The sequence below is a fragment of the Urocitellus parryii genome, chromosome 11 (assembly GCF_045843805.1).
Source record: "Urocitellus parryii isolate mUroPar1 chromosome 11, mUroPar1.hap1, whole genome shotgun sequence".
NCBI lineage: Eukaryota > Metazoa > Chordata > Mammalia > Rodentia > Sciuridae > Urocitellus > Urocitellus parryii.
This window is the reverse complement of record NC_135541.1, coordinates 55,299,986-55,321,652: the sequence shown is the minus strand read 5'-3', so window position 1 is coordinate 55,321,652 and position 21,667 is coordinate 55,299,986. Positions and strand designations below refer to the sequence as shown.

Here is a 21,667-nt window from a genome sequence, read left to right as displayed (position 1 = left end):
TGATAAAATTAAGATTAGGTAAACTATAATATTAAGCATTTAATGAATGATAAACACTAATTTCTGAAAGCTCTGAAAGTTAATCAATACATGTTTCACAATAGTTACCACATTTTCTCCATGGGAAGAACTTTAGAAACAAACACACATACATATACACACACACACACACACACACACACACACACACACACACACTCTCACTCTCACTCTCTCTCTCTCTCTCTCTCTCTCTCTCTCTTGCTATCTCACACACTCTATACTTTAGATAGACAAGTCATTTATGGTTACCAATTATTTTCATAACTAACATATCAACTTGTCAGACACCTCCTGCTGACTTTGAATTGAGGCCACCTATTTTTTAGGGACATGATTAAACTTTAGCAAAAATGAAACTTCATTTGTCAAGCAGTAAAGCATCAGCATCAAAACTTGCAGAACAGGTGCCTGGTATCTGCAACTTGGTGTAAAATCTAGACAAAAGCATTCTAGGGCATTGTTAGAAATATGTAGCCTTACAATCACTTTGATGACACAGAAGATAGTTCTTGGTGGAAATATGGGTATCAATAGTTGTGAATTGAAAGCATTTCAGAAAAGTTTGGCTCTGTCAAACTGCAGAAATATCTTCGTGAAATCTCCATATTTTACTTTTTGTTCCTTTATATTACATTCAAAAGATTAAATTATAAAAGTCTATGCTTAAATGAATAGATCTCCAATAAACATAAAAATTATTCAATAAAGCAATATGTCATACTTTATTGGTAGTGTTTTCTCTCAGTAAAACATAAACTAATAACAATTCTCATAATAGCATTTTAAATTAGGTAAAATTATAGTCTTGAGCCTTTAATAAACAACACACACATAAAATTCTCTGAAAGCTCTAAATCAATAAATGTTAAAAATAACCTCTATACATTTTATTTTCTCCTTGGAAAGAACCTTGAAAAAATAAAAATATGTCCATACATAAATAATTAAGGGTTTTAAATAAGTTATTTCTAGCTTACCAATTATTTTTATATTGACGTTAATATATAAATAAAACTGGCACAGACTAGTTCTTATTCCAATTTAATTTAGAACACAAAACTCTGACACATCATGTCTGTAATTATTTATTAGAATTTGATATGAAGATATTTCACTTATGTGCTTAAAACAAAATAGGAATATATAGACTGGGATTCTAGCCAATTTTAGTTACTTGAAGCTATTTATCATTTGTGTACTATCACAGTTTTTTTTTTTTAATACTTTTGCCTTGCTCCTTTTGTCCACCTTTTGGCCAATTATTGCTTCTCAGCATTGCCACTAATATGTGGTCAGAAAATAAAAATGGAAAGTAAAATCAGTCCACCTGGTACTTTAAAAATTTTGTTAAAGTGAGTGTTGGGAGAAGATGAATGTAATGTCCATGGTGAAACTGCATAATTGTCAGTGAACCTCAATTATTCTTACCACTTTCCCCACAGATAACTGATTTTATTTATGTATGTATACATGTGTGTGAGCATGCATGTGTTTTCCTGCAGAATATAACTTCAGAAAAAAGGTATAAGTTTTAGCAATACATGTTCAAGTATAAAAGGATAAAATAATATTTAGTTTTGTTTCATTTTGATAAGATCAATGAGACTCAATTCGTTATTATCAGAACAATTTGTATCTAGTCATTTATCAATTAAAATAATCTCAAATATTAAGCATTGATTTAATCTGAATTTGTCAGCTATGAATTTGTTTTTGGAAAAGTATTCCTACAGTATTTGGAAGACCCTGTAAGATGTCATTTTTATTAGTTTATAAAAATAAGACTATATTTGGGGAGAGAATTGCCAATAACACTTAGACTTTATTTGAACCAAAGTCCAAAAGAAGATGAATAAGTTCTAAACACACTAGTATTTAAAATTTCCTTTAAAACTAGTATTCATGATGTCAACAAAAGTGCTCCACATATACATCCTTATAAAAAGAAAATTACAATTAAAAAATCTCAAATTTATTTCTTTTCTGAATTCAGTTTTGAAATATTCAATTAAAAATGGTTTATCTGTATTTTTGTGTTAAAATACTACAGCAAATAATACAATTTTCACTAATTTGCTTTACTAAATCCTCCCCAAAATATCTACAGACAATGCCTGTATTTTTAATCATGTTCATAGAAGGGCAAAGTATACAATATTTATGGTATCTCTAAATCAGACTGCTTTTTATTTATACTTATTTCTAGAAAAATTTGTTCCCTATATGCTATCATATCTTCTACATCTTTGTAGGCAAGCATTTCTTCAATTGAAAACAACTTATAGCTATTCAGGCTGAATGGTGAATTATTCTTTATAGCATCTAACATTTTTAGCGATGTTATGACTGATTCACTCAAAGAACAACAAACTGGGAAAATTCGAGCAGTCCACAAACTCAGATGTGTCTTATTTCCCGAGAACAATTCTTCTGTAATTTTAAGATTCCAAATATCTAAGCATGATAGAAAAGAGACTCCAAAGAACTGAAGTAACTTTACATCTAACAATGTTTTAACATTATTTTTCAAGTTGTCTTGCACTCCGAATGCCATGGTTGAATATGCTAGGTGTCCATTTACCTTCAAGCTTAAGGAACACACAAAAGAGTATGCAGGCACCACAGCTTTTGTTATGATATAAGAATTGCTAATAAAACAGTTTTCCCCAACAAATACATCAGGCCCCAATCTGGAATACTCTACAATTGAGCCAGGTGCCACAGAACATCTTAAATCCAATATACTTTGAATGATACAGGATGCTTTACATGAGCATTCTGGAATATCTGGAAGGATGCTAAAAGCTATGGACTGGAAGCCAAGCTCTGACTTTAAACTGCTCTCTGAAGTAAAATGAAACAAATATTCTTCAGTCGTTCCAATGTGATAAAATTTAGAGTTATTAAGAACAACAACATTTAGTGATGTTCCTTTAAGAAGATGAAATATTCTCTGCCTCATATGTACCAATTCTGATTCTTCTTTAGTGACATTTGATGTGTTTTTGGTGTATTCTATAGTTGCTCCAGGTCCTAAAGCCTGCAGAAAGTCACCATAGGCATCTATTTCACAGTTCAGTGTACCTATTTCTTCATAAAAAGCAAGTAACTTTTTTGCTGATTTATGATCCATATAAAATACACTATCTGTATAGACATACTCACTGTCTAATTGGAGATAGGCAGTGTCACCCCTAGCAAACTCCTGTTGACAAAAATTCCCAGGTCTACACACAGCATTAAATTGATGCATCTCTTCTATGCTGGGCTTATGAAGAAAACGATGGCAACATCTGTATTCAAGGTCCCTATGTTTTAAAGAATTTAAAGGATCTAAGACGAATACTCCATGTGTTGTACCTACCTTCACACTAGAAGGATGAGCTAAAGCAGTAAAGCCAGGTTTATCAAACTTAATATACTCAAATTCTCCAATACTATAAAGTTCAATATCATCTGCACAGGTAACAAGAATTCCAGGATTCATATGTGGGGGAAAGTCAATGTACATGGCTAGTTTTAATTCCAACATCTGGTAAATGGGATTACCAAGTGGTAAGGCAGTAAAAATTTTCCCCAGAGCACTTGCACTTGGAAGGCGTTGACTGTAGCCACCTATAAAATTTAAAAAGAATAAACATTTAAAAATGTACTACTATTTATAACATTTTCAAAACCCAGGGACATCCATTATAACTCAAATACCTCTAAATATATTTAATATATTCTATGTGTTACTATAATTCTAGAAAGGATAATGAAATCCAGATTAAAAATGAAACAGCAATTCTCCTGTAGCCATTTGATATAATACAATTTTAAAGATTTTAGTTTAGTACAGAAGTCTAATATATTATAGAGCCTGTAAATTGTTTTGAACAAGTAAAAAGGACTGTGGGCTAAAACTTGATGTTGTATCTGCATTTAAACAATAAATTTCAATTGCTCTTAAATTCACACATTAAAATTTTATTTCATAGAAAAAATTACAAAAATAAAAATGTAAAAATTCCAAAATATAATTTTCTATTAAACTCTTATTTTCAGGTGCATCATCTTCCTTCAAATTATATACACTTAAAACATTTAAAAATTTATACTTACTTTTCATTTAAACAGGCTTTTTCTTTATAAGTTGAGCATCATAACTTCTTAATTCATTGAAAAGTGTTCTCTTAAGTACTTTAAATATCGTATATCATTTTTATGCAAATAATTACAGTGAGAGGTAGCTTACCTTAGTAGAAAGAGTGATAAAAATTGAGTTCAAACCTAGTTCACCACTTTTAAGCTTTTTATCTTTGGACTTACTCCAAATTAGCACAAGTGAAATAACACTTGCCTTATCATGTTTTGTGAGATCAATAATACAGATAAAGCACTTGGCACTTAGTACACTGTTCAACAAATGACAGCTAATTATAACTTTCTATTTTTCCTTTTTCTAAGACTAGACAATAGTAAAATTTAGCACTAATGAATTATCTACACCTGTCCCTCAGCATTCACAGAGACTGGATCAAGACCCAGGAGGATATCAACATCCAATGACACAGTATTTGCATGCAGTATTCTCTTGTGTACTTTAAATCATCTCTAGTAAATTATAATATAAAGTAATGTTATTAAAATAATGTATTAAATAGTTGCTATATTGTATTGTTTAGAGAATGATAAGAAAAATGTGGGCAAATGTTTAGTACAGCCTCAATTATTCTTTCTCAAATATTTTCTATTCATGGTTGGTTGAGTTTACAGATGTGGAACCTATGGATACAGAGGGCCCACTATATTTCTAACTATGTATTATTTTTTGGTGTCTAATTAAAATTTCCACTAAATTGGCAAGAGTTATAGTTACTTTTCTAGACTAAAACTATAAATTGAATTGTTTTACATTTAATTAGTCTAGAAACCAGAACTTGGTTGTACATTGTTCATATCATCTTTACAAAGAATCATGATCCTATATGTGAATCATAAGAAATGAAAAAAAGCCTTAGAGACTATGTAGATGAATGCTTTTAAAATATATATGTCCCTGGACCAGTGACAATCCATGACAAAGTTTTCATTAGTCCTCTAGCATATAATAAAAAATAACAGAGGTTTTCATGTAACCATAATTTTCACACAATAAAGTGTATTCAAACTATTCTTTGTATAAATGCAAAAACAAAACAAAACAAAAAAAACCACAAAAAACAAAAACAAAAAACCCCCCAAAAACTACCCTTTATTCTGAAATTATGTTCTTTCAATTTTCTGTTTTAAAATTTCCTTATCTCTGTGTGTTTCCCCCTTGGTATACATACTTGAGGACTCCACGTCTTGTCACTCTTTCTTTATGTTTTTAAAACTCTAAGGATTACAGCCTTTAGTTAACAATAATCAGACAAATGTGCTAGACTGAAAGTTTTAGCAGAAGTCTAGTAATAATAGTGCTAAAATGGCCTGTTCCCCACAGCAAGAATCTCCTCCAAAGAACTCTTGAGAAATGATCATATTTTGATGAGTTCCATTTAAGGAAGAATAATTTTCTACATGCATATGAAAGACAAAACAATATCCATGAAAAGATGATGATTTATGAGATGAATAACTTTTACAATAAACTTTGTGAAAATCATTGTACACTTATTACCTAAAATAGCAAGTATAATTTTTTTTTCAAAGTAAAATAATTTCAAAGAATAAATAAGAGTAAAGGGAGAAACAATCCCCAAGGTAATAGAGGTAGAAAAATTCAAAAGAAAATAAAATTAATAAAGTTATAACTTTACCAGAGTGAATTAACAGGATAGTAAAAGAATTCCATTTATCTCCATATAGCTTTTCCAAACATCGAAGAGCACAAAGCGTCGATCCTCCATTTCCTTTAAAATAAATAAAAAGGAAGACTTGTTTAATAGAAACCTACTAAAGTCAAGGTTATAATTTTAAGGATATGCTTATTTTAAAGATAAGGATAAGAATATGGCTTTGGCTAAAATTGACAGCAAAAGTACTGGTAAAAAATAAAATAAATACATGCCATAGCAAATAAAACAAATGAATATCAGTAAAGAAACCTAGAAAGCAGCCCTCAGAAACAAAAGATTTGCTAATATTCTCCTTAAAAGTAGTAATTAAAAAAATGCTAAATTACACAATGTTTAACACAGGAAGAGTGTGACATATAAACACATGGAGTTACAAATCATAAAATTTATTCTGTTGATTTGTATTTTAATAATCCTATGTGACATAATGAAATTCACAAAAATCTAAAAAGATTTTTAGGACTAAAAACCATCCCAAACATAATAACCACACTAGTTATAACTACCAACTAGGCAAGATCTGTACCTTAGATTCTTATCTATACAATAGAATAATACAAGTACTGACCTAATTGTTGATGGAATTAAGACAACACTGGCTAATAAGAACAAAGCTAGAATTATACACATACATGCTGGTGGCCAGGGACTTCAGCTTTAAGTATCATATGGAAAACAGCCTTCAGAAAAACAGCATTTAATTTTATTTGCAAAGAAAGAAGGAAGGTCAAAGAACAAAGCTGACTTAAACTGGAATTTTCAAGTAAATATTCTATGATACTTAAACCACTAGACTTGTGTTCTTTACATTCTGTGGAGTGTTCTAAAGTGACCATCTATATATGATGAATGTATGTTGTGCATTGTATTTTGTGTTCGGCATTGTGTTCCCAAGTGGCCATCTATATATGATGTATGTATGTATCTATTTAATTTTTTTTCTGATTTGCTTTCTTTATGTAAATTTCTGAAGAACAGTGGGTTTGGGAGGCACCGTAAAAAGTCTATTGATAATGTCCAAAGGAATACTTACTAAATTTCATTAAAACTAATAAAATTCTCTTTCAAATACATTCTGGAAATTTTCCACTATAAGTCACAATGGATTAAGAACAGTTGCTATGCCTTTTATCTTTCTTTAGAAAGGTCAATTTACATTCAAAATTTAAAGTTTGTAAAGGCTATAGGTGGAGCTTATGAACTATAAACCCTGAAAAGCTTTTCTTCAATTATTATTCTGCCAAGAATCTTGTATTATAAACCTGTTCATAAAATGCGTACCAATTTTGGCTCCAGCAGGATCAACAAAAACATGATATTGAACTCCAAGGGGTAATTCCTTTCTTTTCAGCTTTTTTGACAGCTGTTGCCTATAAGCAAGTTCCTGCTTTTCATCAGCTGCTGTTATTGCAACTACGTCCCAGAATTCTCCAGCTGCCACAGGTTTGCCTATTTGGGAAAAGCAAGAAAATGATAACAAATATTATCAGAATTCTCTAGCTGTTACAAGTTTGCCTCTCTTAAGGGAAAAGAAAACTTCCATAATTCTCTTCAAAAATGCATCTTCTGCATTTGAAAATTAGGGAATAATTAGTGTCCTGTTTTCATGATTAAAATAGTTATAATGAGGACTGCTCAATTTTTTTCCCCTTTCAGGGTTTACAGTTTATTTTTTAAGAAATTCTAAAAGATTTAATGTTTCTTGATTAAGTGAGGTTCTTTTTATTTTCCAAAGACTATTATTTCAATTCTTAAATAAGAGTAATACACAAAGAATCAAATAATTGAGTATCCTGCTTTAAAAATCAGTTCTCATCTATCAGAGCCACTTAGGGCTTGTTGGTTAAGAAACATTCAATCCAAGGATCTATTTCTTCAATGTTGCTGTTTATTACTTCATTTTTTTATTCTGTTAATGAGAGTCATGGAAGTTTACATAGGCTATTGGACTATGACACCAGGTACTGCATAACATAAAAGGTCCCAATTTTCTGATGAACTCCTTAAAATACAGGCTGCACTTTTGGTAAACAGTTTGAGTCACTTCTTTATCAATAAAAAGGGTTTTTATTAGCTAACAAACAAGACCTGTAAGCTAGGGTTTAATAGCGTATAATATTTTACTGTTATCCAAATATTAGTAGTTTTTAGGCAATCATTGGAAATAAAACACTTTTATTAGATAATTGTACAAGGAATGATAAGTGGCATAAGTAGTTTTTAAATACTGAACCGAACTTCCACTTAAAAACTTAAGTCATAATCCCTCCATGTTCTATTGCTGCCCTTCTCAGTAAGCATTTGCATTAGAGAACGAATAGGTGAGGGATAGCCGGTAGGGAGTAAGGGCAAAATCAAATTCACTTATAAGGATCAAAACAGCGTGCTCCAGATATTTTCTAATGAACTAAACAATGCATAACTTCGATTTAGAGCTTCAGTAGTCAGATTAAATATTTTCTCCTTCCTCCTCCTTTATTTTGATGTCTACACCACCAGGAATAAAGTTTTAAAAAGGCACTAAGCATAACGTAAAGAGAGGACGGTGACAAACACTCAAAAGAAGTATTTGCCATTCCTGGGTCAGCAACTTAAAAGACTGCAGGTGAGAGGCAGAAAGGAAGTGACAATCCTCGGAAGACACCCTCCCTCTTCATTGCCCAGGAGATCTCAGTTCCTCCTTTGGTACCTCTCAGGTTTGAAAATCTCCGCAATTTTCGTTGGGTGGCTTCTCTCAGAGTTACGTCAAGAGGGACCCTAGCGCTGGCCATGGCCCCACCTTTCCAGAGCCCGCTCAGCACAGCACGCATGCGCGGTGGGACGCCACGCATTCCCTACCCCGGTTACCGCTGCCCCGCCCCCTCCGTGCGTCCCTCACGTAAGTACGCCGGGAGTGCTTTCGTCTCCACCCGGAAGGCGTTGATGGGCTGAGCTGGATCTTTGCCGGTTTCCTTAGCAACGGTCTCTGTAGCAGATGGCCGGCTAGCAATTTGTTGGACTGTGCAGGATCTGGGCCACTTTTCCCCAGCTCATAAGTTCTTACGGCCCAGTTGACCCGGTGAGTAGTTCAGGTTAGATGACACAGTTGTTGGAACCAACCCGCTAAAGAGAAAACGAAGTGCAACCTAGATTCCCACACTTTTGCCCCCGTGATTAGTCCTACCTGGAGGTTTGTTTCAGTCAGAAGCAGTTCCCTAACATCTTGTCAGATAAATTCAAGCCCCGAGTCATCTGGAGCCACTCCGGGGCGATACAATAGCTGAGTAAAGTCAGTATTCTCTTCAGGAACTGTAGGTTTGTGACTTCTTTGCGTTTGCAGCTCCTAAAAGAGTGAGCCACACACACCACCGCTGTTTTTTGAGTTGGCTTCCTGGGTACTCATGCCTGTCTCCCAGATGTGGTCTTTGAAGTTGTATAAAATTCAGGTCTCTGATATTTGTTATTTATTTCTTTATTTTGTGCTTCGGTGTTCTTTTGAATGTGTAAATTAATTTAGAACATTTGGTAACATTACTGGGGAAAAGTCAGCCTTAGGTGTATTTTTGTTGATTATATATTTCTTTTGTGAAACACCGAGTTTATGGTGAGCTCTACAGATTAAGCTCTTCATCTTTATACATAAAAAAACTGAATTAGGGAATAATGACTTAGTCAAGGTATGAAAATTAGTAAATAACAGGATTTGAGAACTGTATTTCAATCCCAAACCCAGAATTTGTGGCACTCCACCGTATGTTTTGATTTATTTGAGAAGCCTCTCTACTAAAGTCTTCATTAGGAGCTTAGGCAACCAAGGCCCTTGAAACTTACATAGATTGTAAGGTAACTTAGTTTTTCTTCTAGAGGTGGTGGACCTTGATATATAATTCTGTACTTAATAGGGTAAAAGGGCATATTACTGTTTTGTTGTTTCTGTTTTGTTTTGTGATGCTGGAGATTGAACGCAGAGCCTTGCTTATATTAAGCAAGCGCACTAACATTGAGCTACAATCCCAGTCGCTCTTTGAGTTTTGTCTTTTACAACTTTTCTTTTTGTTTATAAAAACTACATTCTTTTTGAAGGACATTTAGAAAATACAGATTGACTGAATTGAGAATAGGCAATACAGAAAGTAGCAAGAGATAGGTCAAAAAGAGAAAGGCTATAGAAAGGTTTTTTACTCCTGAGTAAAACTATTCCAGAGTTTTTATGTGATTTGCCTTATGTTTAAAATGATCACTCAGAACTGTGAAAATAGATTATAGTGGGGGATCAATAAAGATAGAAGCAGGAAGATTTGTTTGGAGGTAACTGGAATAATGCATAAAAGTGATAGTTAGCCAAGATGGTAAAAGTGACAATGGTGAGAAATTGGTCAGATTCTGGATAAATTTTGAAGGCTAAACCAATAAAATTTATTGATAGAATGGGTGTGGAGTATTAGAGAGTGAAGTAAAAAATGACTGCATGAGGATGGAGTGGTCATCAATTGAGATGGAGAAAGTTAAGGATGGAGAAGCTTGGTTGGGTAGAGAACATAATTTGATTTTGGTCATTATGAAATAAACATGTATGCATGTGTGGTAGAAAATTGTTTATGTCTGTGTGCACCATACATGTGAGCGTGGAGTTTAGGAGAGAGGTTTGCGCTGGAGTTACAGTTTATGAGTTGTCAACATATAGATGGAATTAATTTTCAACTATGATACTAAATTGAGCTCCTAAGGAAATTAATAGGTCCTACATATTCAGGTACTGTACATTTTAATAAGGTGAAGTGAACAATGAAAGAGTAACCAAAAAAAAAAAATCAGAGTGTAAAGAACTATAATGATAATACTTAGAGTATAAATTGAGCTTTTCTTGAATCTATGAAGGGTGCCATAGAAATGGATATTATTTATTCCAAATATGACTACATTGTTCACATAAAATTTGCTGGAAGTGAATAGGCCACATTATCAGCTATGGTTTTTCTGCTCCTGTTTTTCTTATTTTTATCACATTTTCATTAAATTTTAAGTAATTTTTTAAAAAAATTCAGTATACTGAGTGGGAGTAAATGACTTGGCTATAATTATAGTAAGTAAAAAGTTTTAAGTCCAAATTCGATATAATCACATAGTGTGATATAATTGTTTAAGCAGTTAAACTATCAGAGCATTATTATTTTACTTGAGCATTTACCACAAAAAATGAACCCAGTATTTGCCAGAGTGTTATTTTACCAGAGTACAATATACCAATCCAGCTAAGTAGTAAGCTTATTAATTATGCCAAATCAAACACTGGAAACAATCTTGGTCTTAGATTCCATATTTTAATAAAGACATTGAGCAAATTAGAGTATAATCAATTGAAAAATAATGTTCTGTGAAGGCATTTGTGCCTCTCTTGGAGGAAATTATCTGAAGAGTTGCCATAGAGAGTAAGATACATAAAAAAAACCCCACAGCTTTCTTAAGTTATGATTTGTGCCATTAATTTAATCTGATTTAAGTGAACAATTTAATATTTTTTATTTATAGCTAATTCTAGTTAGATTGTTTAAAATTACTTTGGGCATAAATATGACTGTTGAATGGGAGTTTCAGAGAAGCACATTTTAATCCCCCTTTCCTATTCATATGAAGAAGTTGAAACCAAATGAAGAGGGTCATGGCTCCTGAGCCATGGAGTTCATGGTGCATGATATAGTCAGGCCATGGTGCAGCTCTGCTTGCTACCAGTACTTTTACTTATCTAACTATTGCTTCCTTCTACTTTTCATGACACACAGCAACAGCAACTCTTTTTATAGTTATTTTTACTTGAATTTGTTTACTCAGCTATCCTTTTTGAACTTTATTTATTAAATATTTTTCCCCAATGAACCCTCTTGAAGGAACTCTCATTCCCTTTTACCTTGTGAAGAGGAGAAAGAAAAATTCTTTCAGAGAAGAATTCTCCACCTTCCTCCTGCTTCCAAACTTCTATTTTTACTTTCTTCCTTAGTTTTTTTGTAGACTTCAAATGAAATGTCCAGATAGTATCCAGATATTATAGTGTGCAGATATTAACATGAGGTTTGGGGTTTCTTTTTTGTTTGTTTTTTGATGAGGAGATAGAATTAAACTAGTAAAGAAACATTTCAATTAGTTTAGTACAATGTTTATTGCTTTTAATAGAAACATACTAGTGGTCCAACTTTAGGAGATAAAAATATGTTTTATGAATGCTAATCAACTACTTTTGCTTTTGTAGTCTTGCAAGAATGGAATAAAAACAAAATCTTCAGAGATAATAAAGTGGTTGTGTTATAAGTCTGTAGATTTTGGAGTGATTTGTTACACTGCATAAATAACTGAAAAGTACGTGTTTTTAAAAATTTTTGCAAGAGGTTGAATATTGTTTGTGAATTCAAAATAAAGAATTTAAGGAATTAACATAGATTTCTACCTAAATCAGAGTTTATTCTTTGTACTTAGTAGTCTCTCACACATTCTCACCTGAAAGTTTTCTTTTTCTCTGAGGGAAAGAAAAAACAGCCAGATATATCTATGTATACTAATAGTATTGAAGTCTGACTTAGAACTTTATGTCTTATATTAAAATTTTTACATGTTAGCTAAACAGAACAAGTTTCCTGTTCTCAGAGTACATATAATTTAATGGGAAAGAGGACATTTAAATATCTTAAATTGGAGATGTGGGAATGGAACAGAGATTTATATCATATAAAAGTAAATCTTCATCATATAAAAGACAATGATTTTGCACTAAAACATAATAAAAATTAAAATGGCTGCATAATGACAAAAACGGGCAAAAATTTTATTCTGACCTTAAGAGATCTTACTGACAACAGTAACTTGCCCTATAGACTTCTGAGAGGAACTGAATCCATCATAGGGAGGGAACTATTTGCCAGAATCTAACACTGCCTTGCAAGGTTTGAGCAACACCAGCTTGGCCAGTTTACTTTTGACCGGACATTCAGTAGACTTAGAAAATTTAAACATTGCCCTTATTTGCCTCATTTTCCAAACGCTGGACCTGAGAAAAGCTGAAGTCCATTTTCCTTCAATAAAATACTGAGCCTATGATCCCAATTAACAAATTTTTCCATACCAGGCTAAAACTGTCTTCTCTTTTATCTTAATCTTTTTTATGATTTCTCAGTTTGTAAGAGGATTGCACCAAGGCAGAGAGGTGTGACATCCTGTAATGACAGAGTTCAACTATTTCAATAGCTAAGATTCAGTGTTGTTAATTGTTTAGAATTTTAACAATTGGAAAAATAGATAAAAACTAATATTTAAATAGTGCTTATTTTTGTTTACCATGTAGATAATTCAGTATTTTCTCCAGTGTATTATTTTAAAACTTTTTTTAAGAATTAAGAAAATTAGTTTTCTTTTCATAAAAAAACCTTTTAAGCTGTGAACCTGAGTCTGCTTAATCATACTAGTATTTAGTTCTTACTTTTTTTTGATTATAATAGAAATATTTTTGATTAAAGCTAAAAGTAGACAGTTATACAAAATGGAAAGAAAGGGCACTGAATTAAGGAATATGCTGATTATCTCAAATTTAGATTGAATAGCCCCTTAATCACACTGGTTTTTAATTCTTACAGATTTTATTTTTTCTTACAGTAGACATCTTTTTGATGAAAGGTTAAAAAAAAGTTGTATGAATGAAAATAAAGGAATTGTATTACATAATATAAAAATTACCTGGAATTCAGATTTAACTCAATAATTCCTTCTTTGTCAGACAATATGTTTTATTGGCAAGAAGTTTTCAAGTGAGTGAAGAGTGCTTATCAAATTAGTTCCCTTACCATACATTCATTCTAATGTAGAAAATGTGAACATATTTAACATTTTGGTGGGGAGGGTACAACATTTTGAGGAGTATTACAATTGTATCAGTAAACTTCCAAAAACTAGTGAGTTTATTGATCTAATAGATACATTTGAATGCTTCACATAATTGCAGGAACCTCTCATTTCATAAAATTATCTAGAATGTCTGAGATCAGTATAGAAAACAGAAAAGAATTCAGCTTTTGAATAATGCTAGTAGTAGATCATTGACATATTCAGATGACATACAGACAGCATTCATTCAGAAAACTTAGTGAAGTGAATCAATGAAAATTGTATTAACATAATTGCTGTAGTATAATATTAATAAAACAAGATACAGATAAACCATTTTTGATAGAAGACAACTTAAAATAAAAAATTTTTATTGTAAGTAATGAGCCTACAGACATTAATAACTATCCTTAGTTGATATCACTGTTTAGAATGTCTGGAAATAAATGTCAGGGTAAATATTATACCTTGTAGAAATAAGCATCAAAATAGAGTATTAGAGATGTAATGATCTGTGTGAGAAATAAACATTAACTATATAATTTTGTGTATGTGTATATATTGTTGGGATGCAGTAATGAAAAGTATAAAATCACTTTCATCCTTATGGGAAGAAATACGATCTCTAATACTTCATGGTAGATGGGTGTTAATTGTCCAAAAGTTTTTTAAATGAATTTTGGAGGTGAAATATAAAAGAACAATTAAGAAAATGAAAAGGCAAAATATAGTCTGGGAAAAATTTTTGCAAAACACATGTTTGATAAGGGGCTGGCTTCCTAAATAATGCAAGAAATTTAAACTCAAGTATAAAAAAATCAATACAGTCAAAAAATGGACAAAAGATATTGATATCTCACAGAAAATGCAGATAGCAAATAAGCATATAGAAAGATGTTCAAGATCATATGTCCATAGTAATTGCAAATTATAACAGTGAGATACCAGTATACCTATTAGAATGAACAGAATACAAAATACACCAAATATTAGTGAGTATATGGGGCAATTAATTCCTCTCATTCCTTGCATAGGGGGATGCAAACTAGGGCAATGACTTTGAGAAACAGAGATATTTTCTCATAAAATAAAACATACTATATGATCTAATATGTAAACTGATATTTACCCAAATGATTTGAAAACTAATGTTCACACAAAAACCTAAACACAAATGCTTATAGAAACTTATTAATCATTATTCAAACTTGGAACCCAACAAAGTCTTTTCAGTAGATAAATGGATTAATAAACTATTATACATTCAGTGCTTTAAGAATGAACATTTAGAAAAAAAAGATATTTAGGAAACTTAAATGCACATTACTAAGTGAAAGAGGCCCTACTGTATATTCATATGACATTCTGGAAAGTCAGAACTATGGAGACATTAAAAAGATCAGTGGTTGTAAGGGGCTTGAGAGGAGGGAAGGAGGTGAAGTCCAGGGGACTTCTTGGGTATGAAATAATAACGATTCTACATGATACAATAATGATGGACACATGTTCTTATACATTTGTTGATACCCATAGACATGTAGCAATGAACAGTAAAGTCCAAAATATGGACTTTAGTTAATAATAATGTACTAACATTGGCTCATTCATTTTAAGAAATGTGTCACACTAATGCAATATATTAATAATAGAGAACTACAGAGGTTAGGGGGTTAATGAGAGAGTATATAGGCACTCTGTACTTCTTACTTATTTTTTCTGTTGACATAAAATAGGTCCCACCTTCAAAAAAAAGTTTTTTTTTAAGTCACATATGACCATAAAATAAACAACACACTTCTTTGGTATGTGATTCTTACTTTGCAAATTTCTTGGAGAATAGATATTACTTTCAAAAAGTAGATGCTATAGATGAAACTATTGAGCAGCCCACTGTCTTATTTTGAAACATGCTGATATGTCCCTTATATAGTCTCTCTTAAGCTCTTGTCATAAACTGTTCTGGAGCTAGCCTATCTTCAGATGACAATAGAAAAGTAGTACTTTGAAAGGAGACTTTGAGGAAGGACTTCCTAACAGTATTTTCTGTTTAGAAAAAAGAGTGTAAATGATAAAGATGCATTGTATATATTGCCTTTAGAGCTTGTGTCTCTAGAGCTTGTGTCTATTTGTGCTGTTTTGCTCTTTGATTTTGGAGGGCTGGTTAACTTTTAGTTTAGATTGAACTTTCTCAAGATATCCATGAATTGCCTGTTTAAATACATAGCTGCACCCTTAACCCAGAGATTCTGATACATAGATATAAAGGCGGGGCTCAGAAATTTCTCATCCTTTTAATTAATTACATAGATGATGCTTGAGAATTGCAAGGTTGTAGGTTTAGGCCTTAGGAGATAAAAAATAGCCAATGTCTTGTTATAATGAGTTTATCTGGAATTTCACATTCTCATTTGAATTTTTGTTAACTTGAGTTTACCTCACATCATAAAAACTGATTCCTTTATTAGGGAAGGTGGTTTATTGTGTGAGAAGCCCAGATAGACCACATGTGCTTATACATTCTCTTCTAAACTATCACTAATTGACTACCTTTTATGAAAACTAAAATTACTCATACTAAGGGTAAATTCATATGTATGAGATATATCATATAAGATTATACAATAAAGTATTGATCCAAAAGTTTCAGATAAATTTAATTAGTCAAATTTTAAAGTTTTTAGAATTCTGAATCCTACTTGTCTAATTGAATTGAACATAAAAATCTATAATGTGATGGTAAGTTTTTTCTTTAAAATATAAATATTGTTGATACCAGTTGAAAATTGTTGTTACACTTTATTTCCTTCTGACTGCATTTTTTAGCCACTGTATAGATTATTATTCTCCTAACTTGTTAACTATTCAGTGGTTTTATTTTTATTTAACATTGTTAAACCAAAATTATTATACTAGCTTTGTTAAGACACAATTTTGTTTTTTTTGTTGTTGCTTATTTGGTCTGTAAGTGACATTTTTATTAATTCTATGTTCTCCATTCTATGAAAAAGAATATTTTTCTTCCTTTCACTGATTTGTTTTTGATAAGTACAATTATATCTTTTTCAGTAGTGACTAGATATTTAAAACACTTCAGGATCAAATATTCTATGAGAATTAGATACTCCTTTTAAAAATTTTTATCTTTTCTACTCATTTTAATTCTCATTATATCTTAGCAAATATTCTATTTTGTTTTCAGGTAGATTTTTAAAAGTTGAAAAATTTTCCATCTTTTCTAGATGTTTCATGGAACAATCACAAAAGAGCTAACCAGTCATGAAGAATGGAGTCACTATAATGAAAATATAATTGAAGATCAAAAAGATTTTGTTTTTGTGAAGTTCAGTGGACTTTATTTAAAATCTATGGAATATTTGCAATCTTATATCTCTCTTAAAGTATGCATTTTCTCAAATAATTTTATTACAGATATTCATCCACTTCAAAATTGTATAAAATTAATTAAACTTGACCTTCATGGAAATCAGGTAAACAATAGTCATTTAAGATGTTTGAATATAAATGAAATTTATATGTAATGAACTAATATTATTTACCCACAATATTATTTTTAGATAATCTGTTATCTAAAATATAAATATAAAATTAAAAATAAATTTTAAAAAATGTGTATTAATACAAAAATAAAAGTACAATATTTTTAAAAATAAAGCACATAAACAAAACATGATTTGGTATATTTTATTTCTTAAATTTATAGTCCAGATTAAGAATACTTCTTGACTCCAGTTCTTTATAGAAGAAAAGTATTTTTGAAAATTTAGAGTCAGCTATTACCAAGTAATTTTCATTGAATCAAATATGTATGGTCATGCGTTTAATTATAACGATAACAAAAGTTTATTACAAATACCCAGTGTATTACGTTGTTTTCCCAGAAATCATTTAGATACTTGGAAATATTTATCTTGATTATTAATCAGAAACTTGTAAGATATTAAATTTTAGAAGATGTTTAATGTTTTGGTATTTTTCCATGTTATGTTTAGAAAAGTAATATTTGAGCTAAATTTACTCATGATAATATTTCAGATCAAGAATCTACCAGATACGAAATTTTGGAGTGGATTAAAGTACCTAAAACTCCTCTATCTTCATGACAATGCATTTGCAAAGTTAAAGAATTTATGTGTATTATCTGCCTGTCCAAGCCTCATTGCTCTCACTCTGTTTGATTGTCCGGTAAGCCTTAAGAAAGGATATAGACATGTTCTTGTTAACAGTATATGGCCTCTGAAAGCACTGGATCGTCACGTGATTTCTGATGAAGAAATAATTCAGAATTGGCAACTTCCTGAAAGATTCAAAGCATATAACCAGCGACTTTTCTTCAATTTCTGCGCTGCTTTGAAAAAGGTAATTGGCTTCATTAGGATTTCATTAGAAATGATTTTTTATTTTTTAAAGAAGTAGAATTTTAGCTTCTAAATTCTACACTTGAATTTAATAAACTTTTTAGTATTTTTATTATTTTTATATAATAAATTAATGAATGTATTAGTAATGGCTTTCTATCTGAGCATTCATAGAGACTCATATGCTTTGTATATGAAGACATTGATCCTAAAATCATGAAGTTGTAGAAAAATATATTTTTGCTTTTTAATTGAAAATAGAGCTCTGATTCATTTTTGTTTGGTATATAAATGACTCCTTTGGGAAATATTTGGTATTTTTAGAATGCTATAAAGTACAATTTAAGTTATTTTTGGAAAAGCAAAAATATTCATTCTTAAACAATTAATTTGGTGACATTAACATAATCAAAGCATCATTATATGTTGATTTATAAAATATTGAAGAAATGATTAGAAAAACTTGATTCCTAGAATCTTTATGATGCAGGATATACAAAAAATAAAATGTTCTTCATACAATATTAATGTTAGAGCAAATAAATAAAAGTTCAAAAGAAGGGATTAGAAAAAAATTTGAGATACAGTAAGTAAACAAGTATGTTGCAAAGCAGTGTTTAATTCTGATGTTCATATATACAGTCATGCATCATTTAACAATGGGAGTATGTTTTGAGTAATGTTACAATGCCTATATGTTATTAGACAATTTTGTTACTGTCTAAACATCATAGGTGTACTTCTGTGAACTAAGATAGCTATGACATCATTAAGTGATATAATCTTATGATACCATGACTGCATATGTAGTCTGTCATTCATGAAATATCATTATGTGGTACATGATTGAATATGCACAGACATTTTGAGGAAGAATAGAAAATTATTTTGAACAATGATTACAAGTAAAAAGGTATGTATAAATATTAAACAGTAATTATGTATAAGTAGATACAATTCTTTAAAAATTATGAATATAGCAATGATTTTGTAATATTAGTTTTAAAAACTGGGTTTTGATAATAATTTCTTAGTCTTTTTTTTTTTTTTTTTTTTTGGTACTGGGGATTGAACTCAGGGGCACTCAACCACTGAACCACCTCTCCAGCCCTATTTTGTATTTTATTTAGAAACAGGGTCTCACTGAGTTGCTTAGTGCCTTGCTGTTGCTGAGGCTGGCTTTGAACTCTCAAATGTCCTATCTCAGCTTCCCAAGCTGCTGTGATTACAGGTGTGCAACACCCCGACCGTCATAATAATTTTGTAATAATGATTAAAAATATAAAAAAGTGAGGGAGTATTTAAGTTTGGTATATTAATCTGGACTCTTAAGGAAGAATTTTATTTAGGTATTTCATTTCTGATATAATCAAAGATAGAACCATACATGACCCTATTAAAGACAATCAAAATAAATGAGGACCACATGAAATTTATGGAAGTGATGAAAAGTTTGGTAGGTTGGATAACATATAGAAGAGTTTAGTTTTCTTAGTGAATATAATGAAGATCAATTGAAGTTATTTGAGTAAGAAAATAGAATGGTTCTCTCATAGTATGTGCTCATAAACCAATGATATTACCAAAGTCAATATTTTGGTAGCAAATTAAAGAAGATGAGGGTGGAAAACAAATGACAGCAGGGGGATTAGATATTCTGACAGGAAGGGATGTTATAGGGTTTATAGAGCAGACTACAATGTCAACTAAAATAGTATAAAAGTAAAGGACAGATGCTTTTTCTGTGAAAGCCATTATGGTAGGAACTCCCTTGTATTTTATTCCTTCACTCTTCACCAAATATGTGCTCTTTTACCTAAAATATGTAAGGAATTACTCTGTCTTGGGGATTCAGTGGTAAATAATACTGTAAAATTTCCTGCCCTTGTTTAAGGCCAATGGAAAGGAACAGGAAATAAACACCTAAGCTTAAAAGAAATAAAAGAATGGAAGTAACCATAGAATGTCAGATTATGTTAATTGCAAACAAAATGCAAAGAAAGAGCTAACACAGTATGAAAGGTCTGAAGATATGGGCTATATTAATTCAGATGGATGCGTAAGCCCTTTCTGAAAAAAAGCTTATTTATTCCTCATCATTTTCTTTGATGTGGAAAGGTATTACTTTTATTTCACAAAAGAAAATGAAGCATAGTGAGATATAAGGATCTAAGTCAGCATTAGACAGAAAAGTAAGTGATAAAGTTGAGATTTCAATGTCTTAGTTTCACATTTTTTTCGATCAATGTATCATAAATGGTATCACAATTTGATGAGACATTTTTAATAAATTGATGTGGGAGGAGAACAAGAAGAAGAAATAAGGAAATATACCTCTAAAATTTTGAAACTTTATAACTGGGACAAAAAATAATTTAGTGGATTGGACAGCATTTTCAAAGTTATAGTAGAAAGATGAGTTTGTTCTAGGTTTTTTTTTTTTGTTGTGTGTGTGTGTGTGTGTGAAGATATATATACTAGGTATTAGCAAAAACGAAGAACTAAAATTTAGAAATAGTGTTCTGGGCTTGGTGTATGTCCAGAGGTGTAAGTCCAGTAGTCATTTGCTTGAAGGCAAAGTTGAAACCAAGCTCTTTCAGGAAAATATAGGGATCAATGAAGACTGAGAACTAAAGGCAAGCCCTCAGGCTCAATTTGTGTATAGAAAGCAGAGGAACCAATGAGAATAAAAGGGAGTAAAAGGAGAGATATGGGTATTATTATCACTCAAGCTATGGGGAAAAAAGTGGTTAAAAACTGAAGAAAGTTTCTAAAGGGTCAAAGAAATTTAGCACTGAAAGTAATGTATGTTAATAGTGAAGAGTTTTTTTTTTTAATCATTGGAATTTCAGTAGTTTTCGGATGCAAGTATGAAATTGTAATGAGTAACTGATTGCCAATTATAAAATATTTTCTCTAAAAATTTTGGGCAAAGGAAATATAAAGCCTTAATTGCAGGAAATAAAATAAATAGAAGATGTTTTTTAAAAATGAGGTGATACTAAGTTCAACTTATATTTAATCTGCTGAAAGTATTTTAAGAAGATAAAGAGTGAAAATTTTATAATGAGGGGAAAAATGAAGAAAACCACTACTGAAAAAGTATGAATGCAAAACAACACATACACAACAAACCTTAAAGTGCTGTCAGAATTTTTTTGAGTTATAGAGATTTAAAAAACTATTTTAATAACATTTTGTTACTTTATGAATCAGTTTGTTGATTGTGCTATAACCAATGTTCTTTTGGTTATTCTTTGATAATTGAAAAATTTATAGCACTATTCATAAATTTTGAGAAGAAACAAATGTAAATATATTAGGATAGATATTTATTCAGCAATATTTTAAATATATATCTTAAAAGATTTTATTGTACTTATTAATGAACATACAATATTATGAAAACTGAAAATAATCATCCTATAAGTGTTCACATAATGGTTTTTTTTTAGTAAAGTTTGAATGTAGAAATTCAAGAAGAATGTTTATTTTGAAAGAAACCAATTTAGTAATGTAATTATTGCTTATACCTTATAAAACATTAAAAACTATCGAGAAGGGTCTTGTTTATCCCTAATT

At 30.9% G+C, this 21,667-nt stretch overlaps 2 protein-coding genes across 2 annotated transcripts in view; one reads left to right on the top strand and one right to left on the bottom strand.

Moving 5' to 3' along the window:
- Positions 1–768: 768 nt before the first annotated feature.
- Positions 769–8,674, bottom strand: Fpgt (fucose-1-phosphate guanylyltransferase). The gene is made up of 4 exons (XM_026409770.2): positions 8,554–8,674; positions 7,146–7,313; positions 5,826–5,918; positions 769–3,657 (listed from the first exon to the last, which is right to left on the bottom strand). Exons 1-4 carry the CDS (start codon positions 8,672–8,674, stop codon positions 2,201–2,203), a joined length of 1,839 nt encoding a protein of 612 aa, XP_026265555.2. The 3' UTR covers positions 769–2,200.
- A 161-nt stretch (positions 8,675–8,835) lies between these two features.
- Positions 8,836–21,667, top strand: part of Lrriq3 (leucine rich repeats and IQ motif containing 3) — a 150,469-nt gene continuing 137,637 nt past the window's right edge. The window contains exons 1-3 of the mRNA XM_026410275.2: positions 8,836–8,922; positions 16,949–17,197; positions 17,763–18,086. Of these exons, the coding sequence (XP_026266060.2) occupies positions 16,949–17,197; positions 17,763–18,086 (573 nt within the window). The 5' untranslated portion in view covers positions 8,836–8,922. The remainder of the gene's footprint in view (positions 8,923–16,948; positions 17,198–17,762; positions 18,087–21,667) is intronic.